Genomic DNA, 18,587 nt, shown 5'->3' on the forward strand with positions numbered 1-18,587 from the left:
GTATCAAGAGCATAATAATGTTTGTCAGCCACGCTTGTGGAAAATTCTGTCATATTGATCTAACTGCATTCATTTGTCACCATTTCACTCACATTTTGGACCATCATAAGAAGTTCATCTAGTCTTATACTAACAGTTTCTGCTATTATATGCAGACTTCAATGGTTCACAAATATACAGTGTCCCTTAATCATTATGCACAACTGTCAACAATGATAGAGACAAAAGCTGACAGATGCTTATTAAAAGATCTTTGTGAAATCTGTTCTTCTCTAATAAATTCATCGGGGGGATGGAAATACAGTCTTCTCATGCATCTCATCTCATGTGTTTAGCAGCCAAACATTATGCAACATCTTGGTATTCATGAGTGGAAACAGTCAAACAAAATTTAAAGGCTGCATGTTTTGGATATAGCCACAAGATGAGGCGTGTGTAGGAAAACTGTCTTTATTCTGATTAGTAATTAAGATGTTGTTTTTAATTATAGAAGGTATTTTTGTATTCATGTTTAATGGAGATTAAAATAAAGTGCTAACCAAAGACATTTGGGTGTGGAAGTACACAAAGTCATATTTACACAACATACACTTCCAGAAAGAAAGAGATTTGGTTACGTATCATGAGAGTAAATAAAGCTTTTGGCAAAAAAAAAAAAAAAAAAAGGCTGATTTGAATAGTGAGAAGGTTATTTATTAGATTCCATTTATGTAACTCTGGCAATTATTTCTGGCAATCTGTCAGAGTTTGACAGATTATGTAACTTTTGAATCTTCTCTTCTGTATGACACATAATGCAGCGATGGAAAATCAAAGTCACTGTGCTCTATGGATCCTTATCAACTATGTAGCTAACCTAGTATTGGGATTAATAGTGTTGGTTAGGATGGTTTAACAGCTATCAAATAGTCCTGCAAACATTCAGGTGTGCATCATTCACTTATCAGACAACAATTGTACCCTTTGCAAAGAACATGTTTAAATTACAGTAAGAAAAATCAGTGCACCGATCCAAAAGGGATCTACTGAAGTGTGAATGATGAGTGAAAATGCAATGCATCACAGTGGATTTTGGGTTGGAAGCAGGCCTGCAGGCTGGAAAGTAAGTTTTGAAAGGTAAGTTTTTTCCTGCCTGAGGACTGGCTCACGGAACAGGTTTGTCATTGTCAAGCTATCACAAAGTCTTCACAAAACCTAAAACTAGTTGACCCACTGATTGTCTGTCTCAGGTAATATAGGATTTACCAACCCAGCGACATGTTCTTAATAACAAATATCCAGCAGGAAAGCCACAGGCAAAGATTTAGATTTGTTAGTACTGATAAGCTACCTTCAAACAAAGTTCAAACACCTACAGCCTTTCTAGTCATTTTGTCTCACAGAGCAGCAAAGACTACTCTGTCCACATTTAAGCCAATATTCACTATCTGTAACATATTCTGTCACCCCGTCAGTTCAGGTGAGCTTTCATGTTTTATGTTAAAACAACACTCCCTGACCTGGAACTGTCACCCAGAACTCACTAGGAGAATATAAAGTCTTGCTCACGTCAATATGAGAAAATTTGGTTTTTATTGCTTGCATAATATTCAGTAATAGTAGCCAAGTCTATACATGATGGCACTGCAGTGGAAACTCATCCAAGACTCACCACCAAGCCAGGAATATGTCAGCTCTGTGGAGTCAATGTTGCATCCAGATGATGAGTCACAGTCACACAGCTGCATTCAAGGCATTCACCGATAAGCACATTTACTGGTCCAGAGAGTTCTGTTTGCTTACATGATTGATTTAGGCCAATTAAAAGCAGACTGAAACCTTCCCTGAACTCTTTAAGTAGATGAGTTATCATTGTATATACTACATCAAAAACGTCATTCATTGTACTTTCCTAAATGCAAATGCATTTTTGAGTTTGAATTGATACTTAAGTGATTGGTTGGCATCAATGGCGCCTGATCAACTCAATTCAATATACAGCAGCTACAGCTTAATACAGCTTTCGCGTGATTGTCTAAATCTAAACTACAATGAAGTTTAACTGTTATGAGATCAACGCTCAAGAAGAGGTTCAGTTAGACCCAAATTCTCTTTCCTGCAAATTAGCCACATACTGGAAAGTTAGAATTGCATAATATATTGATTAATAGGTATTTGATGGACTGTTGGATTCTGGAACTTGATCTGTCTGTTTGGTAATACAGAAATTAATGTTATTCTATTTTAAAAATATCATTCTATTGCAGTGAGAACATGTTTTCTGATTTATTCTAAGCGTGGAAGACTCATGTCATTAATAAATTGTTTGGTCACAAAATTGCAAACAACATAAGCCTGAACGTGAAGTGAACGCTCAGCATAAAGATAATGTCTATGCATTTGCTGCCTGTGCGGTTGTACTTTAGGATGAGCGGACAGCTGCCTCTTGGTGATAGTGATGAGCAGTGGAAACTGCCACGCCAAGTCAACTGAAATCTGAATATGTTGTTGGTGATACCAGCAGTCTCATAAATGACTTAATAATAGATTGGGAGATCACTGCTGAGTAGAGTGTGGAAAATCCAACACCAAATGGAAAAGCAATAGGATCCTCCAGCAGATGTTTTTTCAATCCTCAGACATTGTTGTAAATGTATAAAATATTGCCTGCTGTGCGTCTGACTGCAGAATGTATTTACCCTCTCCGTGGTACGATTCGCATGTTACTATGCATTTTGCAGTTATTGTCTGCAACTGTGACTGACACTTCACTTCTTCAGGAATTTTTGTGGAGGGAAAATATTATATAAGAAAGCAAACAAACAGAGAGATGAGTGATTTATTTTGATGGCCCCAGCCAACTCCAACATTTCAAGAAGACAACTTATATCTTCATCTGTACAGCTGTGTCTGGCTAAATGTTGTACCAGTCAACAAAAATCATCCATCCATCCATCGTCTATACCCGACTATCCCTTTTCGGGGGGCTGTCAATGGGCGAGAGGCGGGTACAGCCCGAACCGGTCGCCAGCCGATCGCAGGGCAACATACAAAGACACAGAACCATTCACGCTCACACTCACACTCACACCTAAGGACAATTTTAGAGTCACCAATTTTTGCACAAAGACAATATAATTAATGTTTTACCTCATCAACTTCATTGATTTTTTTGAATATATGCTTTTTCTGAATATGCCAGCATTATGCTTCAAACAAGTTGGGACAGGAGAAGCTAAAGACTGGGAAAGTTGTGGAATGCTCCATAGACATCTGTTTTGAATTTTCCACAGGTAAACAGGTTCATTGCTAACAGGTGATAGTACCATGATTGGGTATGAAAGGGGTATCCTGGAAAGGCTCAGTCATTCACAAGCAAGGATGGAGTGAGGGTCACCACTTTGTGAACACATGAATGGATAAAGGAGATTACTGCATGAGCTCATAAAACTGTTGTTGGAAAATAATTGCATTCTGTTATTCAGCTTTTATTTATGTTTTGCACAGTAACCCGGCTTTTTTGGAACCGGAGTTGTATTTTTTTTGTCACACATACATCTGATGTTTTTGTTTTTGAGAATTTTTTTGTAGTTCTTTTTTGATTGGCAGGCATGTAATTATTTAGAATTTCCATATGCCACTGACTGCAAGAACAGACAGACTGTTTCACTTAAGATGTCATTTCAAATATTACTAAATTAAGCAGCATGTACTATAAATGGCACCACAATGATCAAGCAGTGGTTAACCAGCTGCCTGGATCAATAAAGCCTGTTGCTGCATACTGTTAATTATTTTTAATGTAAAGATGATGATGGTGTACAGATGAACCAAAAAAATGCTCTATACATTTTGCCTTGTTTGTGATTTTTGTATGTTGCATGAGTAAGTGTTTCTATCTTGGCAGCTGCTCAGATTTTTAACCATTTAAGTTGATCCAGAGCGCCATAAACTGTGCTGAGAAGCTTTGCACATGAGCCAAGTAACAGAGGAGCTGGGCCTGACCCAAACGTCTGCACACAACAGCTCACACAAAGTCCTTGCAACCTCAGGGCAAATATTTCAGCTGGCTGTATAGTTACAAACACAATCTTAAATATGATTTACAGGTTCCTCTGATAAACAGACTGCAATGCATTCATTGTTGCGCATTTCATAATACCACATTTAATGATGCTAAAGTTAACATCAGTGATTGATTTGTTTTCACATTATCCAACTTATATAAGAACACTGTATTATATTGAGACAATACCATTCCATAAAAAATGGGGAAAGAGAATTCATTTTGCACATTCAACCGAGTTTATTTTATATTTTACATGATTTCTTGGAAGCTGCTAAAAATAGACTGCCAAGCTCCCTTTTAAACATACAGAAAAATGACTGGGTCATTGAAAAGGATAAGTCAGTCAATCTGAAGACTTTGTACTCAGAAAAACAAAATGCAGACATAATATTTAGATTAGACATGTGATATTTTAGACTCTTCTCTGAACCAATGTTGACTGCCTAAGAGCCTCACAAGTACATTCAAATTGGTATATCCATATAAAAAATGCATTTTATTGGCAGATGTTTGAAAATAGAAAGGAAAAAACCTGCAGGGGGATACATTGTTCCAAAATGCTACAAGCACAGACAACATTTACATGAAACCTTAAACAACTTACAGCCAGAGAAATTAAAAGTATGTATAAGTTTAAGTCTGAAGACACATCATCATTTCTTTTTCAGTCTTTATCATGGTGAGATAATATAAATCTTCCCAAACAGCTAGTAAAATCTACTTTAACCTTCACCTGAAGTGGAGGCATAGAGAAGTTTAGAATTGAAATGTTTTATTACTACCTTAATGGCTTGCATTTAAAAGACTTTATTGCTACCCTGAAATGTTTCATGTCTTTGAAGTCATGCCAAAATGTTAATTTGAACCCGGTTTACTTACATTTACTGAATTAAAAGACTCTCTTCAGACATTGCACACTCATAATAGATATACATTCAAAGCACCATTAAATTGTTTATGAGAATAGTTTTATTTTTGTCAGTTGCACCTATTACAGTATACTTGAAATCACTGACATTTTAAGTGTATCCCCTGTATTAAACACCAGTTTCAACCTGTGGGTTTGCCGTCTCTCTCTTTGCCTTTATGTCGATTTTCTCATCCGTCCATGCTCAGTCCCTTCCCCTCCTCCTGTTTCCAGCTAGAAAAGGACAGAACCATTAATATATGTCAGCCAACTCACATGGAATAGATCATTATCTGAATGTAGAATATGCATTGCATTGCGATTGGTATCTATGCTCTGATCTTATCACTTCCCACAAGGAGACGCCAAGCTCAGCATAGCAGACAGTATGAATGATGACAATAACTGATAGACTCTGAGCCTACAGGTGGATGCTGGCGTGAAGCTGAGGCTCATGAAAAGTTATACAGTTTGGACAGCAGCTGCAGTGGCACCGTCAGCATAGCTTTCACGTGAGCATTGTGGCGGCAAGCATGGCAGTAAAGGAGTGAGCATTGCACAGTTATCTTAAAGGAATAGTTTGAACATTTTTAGGGAAATATGCTTATTTGCTTTCTTACAACAATTATACTGTTCCCATTTCTGTATGGTACAGATGAACAATCAGCAACTGGTTAGCTTAGTTTAGCACAAAGCCTGTAAACAATGGGGTTCAGTCTGTCCTTGTCCGAAGTTAACAAAATGCACCTTCCATCACCTCCAAAACGCATTAACACAATATGTTTTGTTTGTTTAATCTGTGCAAAATCTGAAGTGAAAAAACGGCACACTGTGGTTTTATCAGGTTATGAGCGGGACTTTTTATTGGCCGAGAAACATTCCAGCACAAAACCCCTCAGTAAAACATTTTACACTTACAGCAAGAAACCGAGAAGCCTAAGCATATTTCCCAAAATGTGAGATGATTCCTTTAAATACACCCGCCATGATTGAAGGGGTGTGTTGAATCTATGATGCAGGTAGAAGAGTATGCCATGTGCACATGGCAGCCGACAGTTGACTGCATGAATTAGCTCACAGGCTAAGCTGCATTTGGATAATTACAAATGCAGTATTTTAGTCGCCTGACTGATTATTGTTTTTGTTTTGTTTTTTTTACCTATAACTCTTCGGGAAGAGGTTCTTCTTGTACTGCCTTCTATAATGGCAAACAAACATATCAGTCACACATTACTTATGAATTATTCTTTCCCTGCCACTGAGAGGTACAAACTAATAAAACTTACCTTGGATAATCTTGGTAAGACTGTCAGGGTCAAAATTAGAGCTGGAAATTTCTGAAAGATCAACTCCTGAAACAAAAGAAAATATCCTCTATGTGAAACTGGAATATGTCGTACGGAGATGCATTGTATTGTTCTGCAAGATGCTTTGTCATAAAGAATACTCAGGTTATAGTCTGATTATTTTAACATTAACACCAACAATAACATTCACATTGTACCTAAACATGTTTAAACAGCTGCAATTTGATGAGATTCATACATGTGTTTTCAGTTTAATTACCCATTAGCCTCCATTATAATATGTTTGTACAGTAATTTCCTATTTTTATAAGTGGCATTACTTGTAATATGTCAACTAGCACAAATTTAACTATTATTGTGTATTTATAAATGGGAAATATTTCCCTACAAATCCAGCCACACTGATGACACGGAGTAATAAAACTTTGGACACCATTGATTGCTATAGTCACACAAACTAGGACAATGAGCCCCAGTACTTAAAACAACTAGAATTATCTTTAAATTTCTAATTTGAGTTAGTTTCACTGACCTTCCATGTTGATATCGGCAGTGCCAGTAGAGCTGACTGAGTACTGAGGACCTGTGGATGACAGCATTCACAGTTCTTGAGATGTTCAATTATATAAAGCTAATGACTTTTTGTTTCAAGTAAAAAATATTTACCTGTGACAACCCTGGTGACTTTAGTTATGGTGGGTTGACCTTCAATGACCCTGGTAACCTTGGTGACGGAAGGTTGACCTTCAATGACCCTGGTAACCTTGGTGACGGAAGGTTGACCTTCAATGACCCTGGTAACTTTGGTGATGGTGGGCTCCCCCTGGATCACTCTTGTCACTTTGGTCACATCAGGAACTATAAAAGCAAAGAAAGCATGTTTCACCACATGGAAATTACAGGCGGCACAGCTCTGCCGGTCAACACAGAGGATTTTCCATTTGCATGCAGGGAGCATAGCAAATAGAACTTTCACCAGGTTTCTTTAGAAGAATGTGATTCATAATCAAAGGATTTCAGAGATCTAGTCTTTAAATATAATTTTTTGCACAGATGTTGAAGAATTTCATAACTTGTGTTACTTTGTAATTGTTGATTTTGTAAATATAAAAAATTATTTGATCTTCTTTTTTGTTGTTGATGGTACAACAATAAGCTAGTAGCAGAAAACAGATTCTCTTTTCTTCCCTCTGATTAGTGCTGTGGAATTATCTGAACTAAGAAAAAGTGTCAGTGGTTTATCAGCACACATTTAAGCACAACAGCCAGTAGGCTCCCCATTTGTTTCCCCAAATTTACGCATGCAACTGTTTAGTTAAACAAATATAAGGATGAGGAATCACATGATGATGATACTCTGTTATCATCATTACTGTACCTTCCTGGACGACACGAGTGATGATCGTCTCTAATAACAACAGGAGATATAAAGCCATCAATGACAGTGAAGATTGCCTTTTAGGATATTTAAAATACTCTGTTGTAAAAAACTAGAAAGAAATGATAACACAAATAAACTTAATATTTTTGTTACTTACTCATAAATGTAAGGGGAATTTCCTGATATCTAAATCCTGAAATGAACTGTAGAAAAAAAAGTAATAATCTGTTACAGCACGAACACATCACCAAAATGTTGTTGCTACATCAGGACCACAGTTAGATTTCTTTTGCGTATGCTGCATGACAAATCCTATAATAATTCACCAGTGGAAAAAAATAAAAATAAAGCAACTCTTGTGTTCAGTCCAGAACCAACAGACTATCACACCCTTACTCATAACCACTAACTTAATGCTCTGCACAGATGTCTTTCAAGCAGGTTCTTGTTTTGTACTTTATATTGAGCTGCATAAATTGTATTTTGGCAGCCATAGAAGGAATTTAAAAAACGACTGCACCCTGCCCTTAATAAACCTTTCCGTTTGAATAACAAGAAGTCAGGTTTTGATATAACACCTTAATTTGCATGTAAGTGATGAGCCTCTTCAAGAGCATGAGGAAATCCTGGCTTCCAACTGGGATATCTGGAAGAAAGTGCAGGGCGTTAACTGCAGTCAAGCCTTTACAATTATAAAATACAGAGGGTGCATCTCCTGATACATTTCCAAAAGGAAGGGAATATTAAAATAGGTGAAAATTATACCTGCAGGATACAAGACTTGGTTGACGAAGTGAACCACTCCATTTGTGGCCATCATGTCAGATTTAGGGACTTGGACAGAATTCACTTGCATACTGTTGTTTGCCTGAGGGAGACAGTTAAAACAATTACAGACAAGAAAACCACAAAATGAAGGGCTTGAACGGGCCTGCATCATAAAATATGAGGAATGAACTCAGTTAATAATTTTATTAGCTTGCTTAGGCCACTGAGGTTCAAAATCGATGATGGGATTTTATCAGATAATAAAAAAATGACACTACCATAATTTTACTGAATAATTAAATATAGTTTTTTATGCCTTCATATTTAAAGATAACAAAAGCTATGATGCTTTATTGCTCCAGGCATAAAGTTAATTGACTTAACATAAAAAATGTTAAGTCTTACTGTACTAAATACTTACAAAGATCACTCTGAGGTTGCTGCCCTGGAGAGACTTGAGAAGGTTTGTTACCCCAGTCTCCAAACCACCACCAATTGTGATACCATTATTAAAGTGATACAGAAGGATTGTTCTGAGAGCATTTATGTCACCTGAAATAAAGAGTGGCAAACACATAAATAATTTATTTTGTGTGATTGTCAACTAACAACTTTAAACATATTAATAGACAAAGAGAGTCCAGGAGACCCACTCTTCAGCAAGGCCAAATCACTGTTGCTCAGCATGGCGAAAGCCTTATCGCTTGGGGCAAACAGAGTGAAGTCTCCCTCCTGCTTCAGCAGGTCAGTCAAGCCAGCAGCTTCCATCAGAGACAAAAAGATCCTGCAGCACAGAGAAGAAAACAGTAACTTGGCTATTATAGAAACCACTGAGGACTGACATACTGCAACAGCAGCACTTTCTCATTCCCATATGTGCCATGTGGATTTAATGGAAAGATACAGAAAGATGCGGTTTGAGTATTATGCAGCATTTTAATACCACAGTCAATTTGCACAAACATTGATCCCTACTTACTTGAACCCTCCATTTTCTGTCAGAATCTCAAACATGTCTTTTTCCGCCGGTTTCAACAGAGTCCTCATGAGATGAAGGGCCCCATTGCTTCCTTCCTTACTGCCTCTTATCAGACAGGAATTCTCAATGCACACAGCCTGCAGAAATAATCCACAAGTTAAAGGCAAGGGGAATTAATGTTACATGTCAAAGATATGAGGATTGATGGTCAAATTATAGGGGTAATGCATATAGTCTATGCTTCGTGGCACCCAGCCACAAGTTTTAGGCAAAACTTCAGAAAAGGGAACATACTGTGCGATAGATGAAGACCCTCAGAAGTTTTCCTCCAATGGTCTCCAGCCGCTGGCCGTTGTACAGCTGTCCCAGGACAAACTTATTCTTCAAGACGTGGCTCTCCAGGATAATCCTGAGCAATCTTTGATCCATGGACATCACTTCGTCTGTAGAGGAAAGCAACTGTTTCAGATTAAGGATTAAACATACCAGTGATATCACGCAGCTGGAAAACTAACTGTGATCAAAGACAAATCTGCTATCAGGGACTTGATTTAATGAACAGTTCTATAGGTGGAACATGTACAGAACATGTAGGTGACTGTAATGTAGGTAAAAATTTATTTTAAATGGAAAGTTCCTGTTACATACAGCTCTTGCTGCCTTATGCACTGCTTACACCCATTTAAAAACCTACAGTATGTCTGCAATGAAAAAAATGATTCTTCCTCGATTAATTACAGTATTGTTAAAAACAAAACATTTCTACTCCCTCTGGTAGAAATCCACGAACATTGTCTGGCAGAGTGTGTGTTTGGTCTTACAGATAAACCTTCTGCAGTGTCCCAATAAATCCATGATTTCCTTGAAGCCACATAAACATATCTATTCACTTATGGGTTAGTGCACGAGGGAAAATATTTCCTTTATTCCAGACTGTGACTAAGTTTGGAGCAGCCAGGGTTCATATTTAGCCAACCACTGAGAGGAAAACAGAAGAACATGCATGATGTAATGATAAGTATTTGACTCACCATTGAAGGCAACATTGAGGGGAGCCAGCAAAGTATACTCAGCCTCTGGTCTCATGGCAGCAGAGAGGCCCAACTCGGACACCATGTCGCCAAAGGTTGACTGGGAAGATCCCAACAGTTCCATAACCTGCTTAGCTTAAAAGGCACAGGCAATCCCAACACCATTTAAATTTAAATATGGATTACAGAAAAAATGCCAAACACCTGGTACAATTATGGATTTCTGTAGTAGACCAGGTACCAAGAGGAAAAGAGGGGATGGGAGTCTAACCTGAGTCTGGCATGAGCACTTGGTCAATGAGGTGGATGACACCATTGGTGGTGACAATGTCCTTCTTGCGCACCATTTTGATACCATTGACTGTTAAACTTTCACCATCACAGCCGATCTCAATGTTGTTGCCCTCCAGAGTCTCATAAGAGCTGCCAGCCATGATGGCCTCAGAGCACTGGACTGAGTCCAGAAGGTGGAAATTAAGAAGAGCTGAAAAAACAAGACAAAGTATGAACTTAATTGTGGCTTAGATGTACAGGCAGATCTCAGTTGGCTGTGGCTTAGCACCAGCCAGCACCTAGCATGTGTGTGTCAATGGGTGAATGAGAGGGAAAATTGTAAAGCGCGTTGTCCGTAAACGTAGACTGTGCTATATAAATGCAGTCCATTTACTGTGTTTATTTGAATTAAGAGTAGGTCAGTTAGCTGCATGGGTTGTTTTATGTTCTTTATCCTGTTACTGCAACTCAGGATGTAATGTCCTGGCAACCTGAAGACCCCTTGGATCCCTTGGGTCCTTTAGTGAAAAGACTTGCGATTTCTTCAGTTCTGTTTAACTTTGTGTGAAATGGTCTGATCTCACATCACAGGGTAAGCTGAGGGCTAATAAAAAGTTTGGGGTTGTTGCCAATTTGACCAGTTTGCTCAGTGAAGCAGCTGCTTCCTGCCTCTCAGTGTTGATACAAAACAAGCTAATATTAAAAATGTTAAGATTCTGCACTGTTTTGTTGTTGCTGTTTTGTTTTCATTTTGCTTTGATTTAATTAAATGTATATTTGAAGCTTTAACTTGCTCTGATTGACATTTTGATGGTACAATTATTGTAAATTAATAGCTACATATATTGATGTTGACCTACCCACAACATATATAACTCAAAAAAGAAGAAAAACACTACGAAAGTGTCAAATGATGTGTCGCATTGTTTGACTTTCCACCCACAATGTCACGCATGACTTGAAACTGGAGACTTTTTTTATTACTCTTCAGCAGAACTTTGTTATGTACAGCTTGCCAAGTGTGTGTAAGTTCCAGTCCACTGTGGCTTCATCTGTTTCAAATTGGAAGAAGTTGAACATGCAAAAAAAAAAAAAAAATCACTTTATGGGTGATTTAGTCTAGCATCATGCCGCCAAGGAACCACTGCATTTCTTTTCCCCGTACCTTCATCATGGAATATAAATATGGTCCTAGTTTGCTAAAGTTAATATAAATCCCCACTCTAGACTGCAGTGTCTTAAATGGCCTTGAGTGATCTACTGGGCATTAAGGACAGCTACAGACCTGAGAGTAAAAGTCTGGTTTACCTTGAAGGACTTCCTTGTCGCTCTGAAGTCTCTCCAACACTTCACTGCCCAGACTCTCAAAGGCTTCGTTGGTGGGGGCAAAGAGAGTGTAATGTCCTGGCTGACCCAGCTTCTCCAACAGTCCAGCACTTTGAGCCACATCCTAGATGGTGATATTGCCAGCAGGATCATGTAAAATAAACTTCAGCATACAATAGAGTACAGTATATATATTTCAACCATCAGCTGCAGGAGATTGACATAATAACCTATTCATTTGAAAATGAATTTAAAATAATATTATCAAAAATGCAAACTCTGCAGTATATTTTTGGTTTTACGTTTCACATTTACTGTTTCCTTTACTACAGTAATGTGCACTATCACTGTTAAATGAAGCAAGTAAAGGAAGTAAAAGATTACCCTTCTTTGCCCTGTTAGTTGTATTGCATTGCTGCAAAAACTTGCATATCAATCTCCCTTGCAACCCAACATGATCCACCTTTACAGCAGTGTTTGCGATTACTTCAGAATCCTTGACCATCACATTATATCCCACATACTCACACTCAGAGTTGTCAGGTCATCATCGACCTCGATGACATCCTGCATTGTGCGCCCAACAGCGCTGATAACACGATCAATGACGTGCACAACTCCATTGGTGGCAACCTGGTTACCGTAGATTATCCTGGCACAGTTCACAGTCACCACCTGCACATTACATATACTTCATTGTTATAACACTGAAAATAGTTCTTAGTAAAACTATAAGGGGACTGCTATGATAATGCTGAATAGCAATACTCACCCCATTGGAGTAATGGTTAATATGGAGACCAAGGTCATTGTACATGGAGGTGACTGTCATTCCATTCCTTAAATCTTTAGTTAAGAGGCGTTTGTTGGCCATGTGATAGTGCAGAGCGTTGTACAGTTCGATGTTCACATTGCTGACGAGTGCACTCCTGACTGTCTGTTGAGGTGAGTAAAATGAGATGTTAAAAAGTCACAGACAGAGAGGCTCCACTGTTTGTGTTTGGTTCTTCACTCACCTCATCCAAAAGCTCCCAGGCCTCATTGCTGGGGGCAAAGAAGGTGAAGGATCCAGATCCCTCAATCTCAGGCCTAAGCTTTGACATGTCAGCATATCTTTGGGTTGAGGTGGCCTTCACCAGACCCAAGGTGCCATACACATGGTCAATAGGGGCCACTAATAAAGACATTTACAACAAGCATTATTAGATGTCAGGCTGTCTTTCTGAAAATAGAAATTAAAAATCTGAAACGTTTAGGACTTGTAAAGAAAGACCTACATGTGTTAACAATATGCTATGGCATCCTCCTCTGGAGTGTTTGGTCTGATTTCAAAAATAGCACACAGCTGCTCAACAGCTGGTGGATGTGGCTTCAACATGTATACACTGACTACATTGTACTTAACACACTGTACCTGCAGGGCAACCACGCATGCCGTCCATCTTCATGTACCCTGGGCAGCATTCATAAAGTATAGTCCTGCAGGCAAAAAACACACAGGTCAGCTCAAACAAGTAGCATATTTCCTTGAAATATAATACTGCTTGCAAGCATCTTTCAACATCTTTCAACACAATCTGTGCAAGAGATTTGTATTTTCTTGTGGCTGCCATATTTTTAGCTGAATCATCATTGGGCTTTGGTCTTGTGCATTCAGTGTTTCCAGATGTTACTCATTATCTCATTCATTACCCAAACAGACCATGTGATCCAATAGCTTAGGCCAAAACCTAATGGAAAGGGTGCCTCGAGAATTATGCTACCATTACAGTAGTAGATTTATATCACCAAGCCCTCCTCTTTGAAGCTTAACAATTAGTTTGGACTATATTTTACATTTGGTTAACCTCAGAAACATTAAAACTTTGGCCTTCAAAAAAAAAACTGCAGTGTAATTAGCATCAAGTTTTAGGAAATTTTGTTTGACACAAAGAACATTTAAAGGGTTTGATGGTCCATACGGAAACCTTTGAGCTAATCTGAAAAACAACTTTAGTCAATTGTCACCAGAGTTTTTGCAGCATTTTTAACAGGCTTTTGTAATTTAGAGAATAAGCACTGTGACTTCTGTTTAGCTAAATTAGATACAAATGATGAATGTTTTGTTTGTTTTTTTTTTGGTGTTGGACAAACAAATCTCAACTCCTCTCCACTGTAAACTGTGCTGGACACTGCAGCCTGAGAAGGATAGTAAAACTCAAAGTGCAGCTGCTACATATAAACATGACTATACCCCTTGTGTCAGCAGGTTTGAACATGTTGGAACTACAGCATTGTTTCCAGCTTTTGGAGGACCAGACATTTGGAGATGTACATTTCACTTCAAATTACTAACAGGTATGCAACAATAAAAATACCCACAAGATATAAAGAACACCGCAGATGTAGCTATTAGGGATTAACAATGCCACATGCATCCAGACTTGCCTGGGGAGTTCATTACCATAGGCTGCCCAGTTTTTATGGTAAGAAACTCTAACAGGGAGCTGCTTCTTCCCACATTTATCATCCAGACAAGATTACAATAATCATGACAAACACTAAGAACATTATCAAGTCCTCATCTTTCACAACTTGTTCACTTACAAATGTGACAATGTATAAAGTTGCACAGTATGGTTGGTTGGTTGGTTGGTTGGTTGGTTGGTTGGTTGGTTGGTTGTGCATGAGAGTGAACAGTATTTGGGAGCAGTGGCTCTACTTAACAACAGCAACAAAGTTGGCACAGATAAGGACAAATATGTGATTGGATTGAATTATCTGATAATTGAAATATGCTACACATACAGAAGTCTCCAGCAGTAGGATTCCAGCACACAATTAATTTATTTTTTGCATGAGCATAACACACATGTACCACATGCAAGAGCAACCTTTTGCAGACAGCTAGTAACCATTAGCGATTAATGACTAAACATTGGGAGACTTTGGGAGGAGAGCGAAGAGTTCAGGCAGCAACTTGTTCCCTTGACTGTAGCGGGTTGCTCACAGCTGTTACCCAATGTTGATGTCTCAGACTGAGTACAGACTGAGGCTTCTGGGTCATGGCTAGCTGCACCTCTTTAACAGCTGTATTTGAATCAAAGTTGAATGCAGCTGGAGGGACTGGGATGAGATCACACAGGCCCCATTGGGGCAGAGTCAGCAAACCCTCGCTGCATTGCACTCCCACACTGGGGGATTGTGTCTGGCCATGGAGTTGGAAACTTCTGACTTGTCAGCATCTATGAAAGAACCTTTCCACTAAGATTCGTGATAACTTTGTCAAACATTGTATAAGTTGTATATGGCTTTATTCCAATTCAACCCCTCACTAATGGGCAGTTTGGGGGTTCGGTTGTTCTGCTTCCAGAGCTGCTCTGGAAGCATAAATATTCTCATTCATTGAATAAAACCACAGTGGGTGAAGACATGTACATTGACTGGGTAAAAAAAGTGAGACTGAGCACCAACTGCCAAAAACTACTGCAAAAAGTGTGGTGTAAGCCATATTAAAACATCCTGTCACTGAGTTAGCCTGTATTGTTTTATACATTCAAGATGGTAGCGCTTGCCTGTTGCTTTTAAGTACAGTGGGATAGATGGCGTATTGTATTGTATCTTGCACATAAGATAAATCTAGAATAAACTTTGTCTATGGAAAAAGTTTATCAATTTATTATTCTTGTGAACTGTGGGGAAACATCTGGAGCAGCTTGTGGAAGACATGATGTGAGGAGCTATGGGCGGGTCATAGGTTTGGTTGGGGAAGGTAATATGATCTGTGTCATGATAAGTATGGTGTTAATGCTGTATGTGCACACTTCTTTTGTGTATCATTGTCAACATGTGGCACATTAAATGACACTTAATCTGTTTAATTTAAGTTAGAAGTTGTGCTTTCAGGAGACCTTGCAGCTTTGGCCAAGTTATCTTTTGATTGATTCCATAGTCAGGCTCCCATTGAAACGGATAAAACTATTTGCCTGTCCCCAACACTATCATTTGTCAAGTTCACTGAGCAGTGTGTATTCATCATGAAGTCTATTTGGAGAGCTGAGCACGACTTCGGCATAATGCAAGCAAAGACGCAAAGCTGTGTGTGTGCATGTGTGTGACAGAAAGTGAGAGAGGGATAGAGACTGCAAAATAGGCATGGCTTCGATCCATGTTGAAACATAAAAGTGCTGAGAATGCTGGAACAATAAGAGAAAAAGGGCTAGTGTAGAATGATTGAACTGAACACTTTTCCATTCATGAATACAGTCAACGTTTTGCAGCCACATCATATCCTGGAATCAGTGGTTCACCACTGTGGCATCCGACGAGGACCAGGCTCCCTAAGTTATGAAAAACCTAACTTCGAGTTTATAGGACTGAATAGGGCAGTCTTCAATACAATGGCTTTAGGGCTGCGTCCACGAATGTGTTTTTCATTTTAAGTGGGTGATTGATGCAAAGTAAGATAACAGATGTCTGTCTCCATGGAAACATTTAAGTTTCCATAAAAACCCTTAAAGTTGAAGCAGCAGAAGAAGAAGTAGAAGAAAGCAAACATGAAATAGAAATGCTACATGGTCAAGAACTTACAGATCTGATGCTCAGGTTAAACTTTTTAGTCATTGAATTTGCTTGTAATGTTCATCTTTAAAAAGGAGAAAGAACTTGTCCTGTTTGAAACATGAAACAAAACTTACGCTTTCTTTCCACAGATGGCCCCTTGGTACCAATTACGACAAGTGCTAAAGTACTTCTTCTTGGTCCCCATGACTTGCTGGAGTGCGCAGACATTGGGTCTGATGAGAATAGGAGTAAAGGGGATCAAGCATTAAACACACATGGATAACATCTTCTGCAAACTAATTAACATGTGACAAACAGCCCTGCTGAGTAAGACACGACTGTCAAAGCGTGAATAATTGTTTGGCAATCATCCCTGCTGCTTCTGAGACCAGACAGTCAATATGAATAATGACATCCACGCCAGCTGGATGTGAAACTGGTTTGTCAGATTTGAGTAATGATTCAACAACTATCATTCAATAGCATTTTGTGACAAATGCCAAAAATGCACTATTCATTTTGTTGTGACCGCATTCCAATAAAAATAGGAAAGAGAAATATGCAGAAACATAACAACTGCTGATGCTTGTTATGCTCAAGGCTCAATATGCATGCAAAATGAAATAGCAACATCACAAAGGTGTCCAAAGACTCCAAAATTATCAGAATGAAAAATATTGAGAAGCTTACCCTTCTTTTCTTGCCCTGATGCGACTGTGGGCAACTATTTTGTCATAAGCTGAAGAGTCAGCCTTGTCAAATGTAGAGAGCACAAAGAGTGCAAAGGCAGCTACAAAAAGGAGCTTCATCCTTGATTTCTTAGCTAGCCCTTCCAGACCCAGAGTAACAGGAGAAGACTCAGGGTGGGAGTTTTTATACCACGAGTCTCACCCTCCACTCAAGGAGGATGGCAACATTTCATGCATCCATGGACCACCCAGAACCTCCCAAAACCACACTTCTATATGCAAATACACTGGGCTTTATCACTTTTTGTGTGATGAATTATCATGACTTATACTCAGTAGATTCTCCTATATATTAAGTCATTTATGGATGGTCGTTTTGTCTCATTATTCTTTTATGCAGGTTTAAAAGTGCACACAGTTTCGATGCATTTCTCACAGTGTTTTTGCCATGTAAAAACACCCTAGACTGGCTGATTTCACTTGTTTTAAGAATTTTCTAGTTATTTACAACATTGCATTAGAGCTCTGGCAAAAAGGCAGTTTTACCTGATTAACAGCTTGTTGTGTTGTGCTTGAGTGAAGTTGTCTGGACTAATCAGCACACTTTATGTTTAAAAACGTAAAGAGTTCAAGGTTCAATATTGGGTTTTAAACAAATTGCTTTTGCAAATACACTTTTCGGTGCACCTCTTCAAAATAGCTGAGCACATTGTTAGAGCCCTGAAGCTGAGTGCCACATTAGCAGACACATATAATAAGCAGATGGGATAGACAATCCAGCTGTATCTTTTCTATAAAAGTGTCATTTATTTGGACTGCTAACAAAGAATCATTACATAATATCTGCTCTGAACAATGCCAGAGCACTGACTGTTTAAATCTTTCAGAGTGTAGTTTGCTCCACCTAGTGGTGGGATCATCACTCTCTTACATGGACAGTATGAAACCAAGAACCAGACAGCACTGCCAGAACTCCCAAACTGTGATGTAAAGTGTAAGTTTTGAAAGTTCAGGTGTCCTTTTCAGTTTTAAATCCTAAAACGTGCACTTATTTCCTACTAACTCTAGACTACTTTTATTATAATGTCAAAATTTTTATTGGTGTCACACCAGCCTTTCAAAACCTGATCTATAGCTCAACCTCTCACAGACATCGTATTTTTATATTAACAAGAACAACTTGGCCCCAGCTATAGACACAGAAATAACTGTCTGTGAAATGGCTCAGACATGCACAGAACTGTAAAAAGATGATGATGATGATAATGATGATGATGATGATGATGATATTATAAACTATAAACAGCATGAGAACACATTATTATTACAATTATTA

General features: G+C 38.5%; 1 protein-coding gene across 3 annotated transcripts; it reads right to left on the reverse strand.

Moving 5' to 3' along the window:
• Positions 1 to 4,268: 4,268 nt before the first annotated feature.
• postnb (periostin, osteoblast specific factor b) lies at positions 4,269 to 17,438 on the reverse strand. Of its 3 annotated transcripts, none has more exons than XM_070970192.1 (22): positions 17,253 to 17,438; positions 16,697 to 16,795; positions 13,435 to 13,499; positions 13,037 to 13,194; positions 12,793 to 12,957; positions 12,549 to 12,695; positions 12,003 to 12,144; positions 10,693 to 10,905; positions 10,422 to 10,556; positions 9,685 to 9,833; positions 9,391 to 9,527; positions 9,065 to 9,195; positions 8,833 to 8,963; positions 8,409 to 8,511; positions 8,222 to 8,289; positions 7,801 to 7,846; positions 7,641 to 7,670; positions 6,929 to 7,120; positions 6,795 to 6,845; positions 6,242 to 6,307; positions 6,115 to 6,153; positions 4,269 to 5,189 (listed from the first exon to the last, which is right to left on the reverse strand). In XM_070970192.1, exons 1-22 carry the CDS (start codon positions 17,369 to 17,371, stop codon positions 5,161 to 5,163), a joined length of 2,415 nt encoding a protein of 804 aa, XP_070826293.1. In that variant the 5' UTR covers positions 17,372 to 17,438; the 3' UTR covers positions 4,269 to 5,160. The 3 variants fall into 3 exon arrangements, with proteins under 3 accessions (XP_070826293.1, XP_070826294.1, XP_070826296.1); XM_070970195.1 differs by having other exon boundaries at positions 5,045 to 5,189; positions 6,968 to 7,120; positions 17,253 to 17,385; XM_070970193.1 differs by lacking the exon at positions 6,115 to 6,153 and having other exon boundaries at positions 4,270 to 5,189; positions 17,253 to 17,385.
• Positions 17,439 to 18,587: the final 1,149 nt, after the last annotated feature.

Source organism: Chaetodon trifascialis, chromosome 9 (assembly GCF_039877785.1).
Source record: "Chaetodon trifascialis isolate fChaTrf1 chromosome 9, fChaTrf1.hap1, whole genome shotgun sequence".
NCBI classification, from domain to species: Eukaryota; Metazoa; Chordata; class Actinopteri; order Chaetodontiformes; family Chaetodontidae; genus Chaetodon; species Chaetodon trifascialis.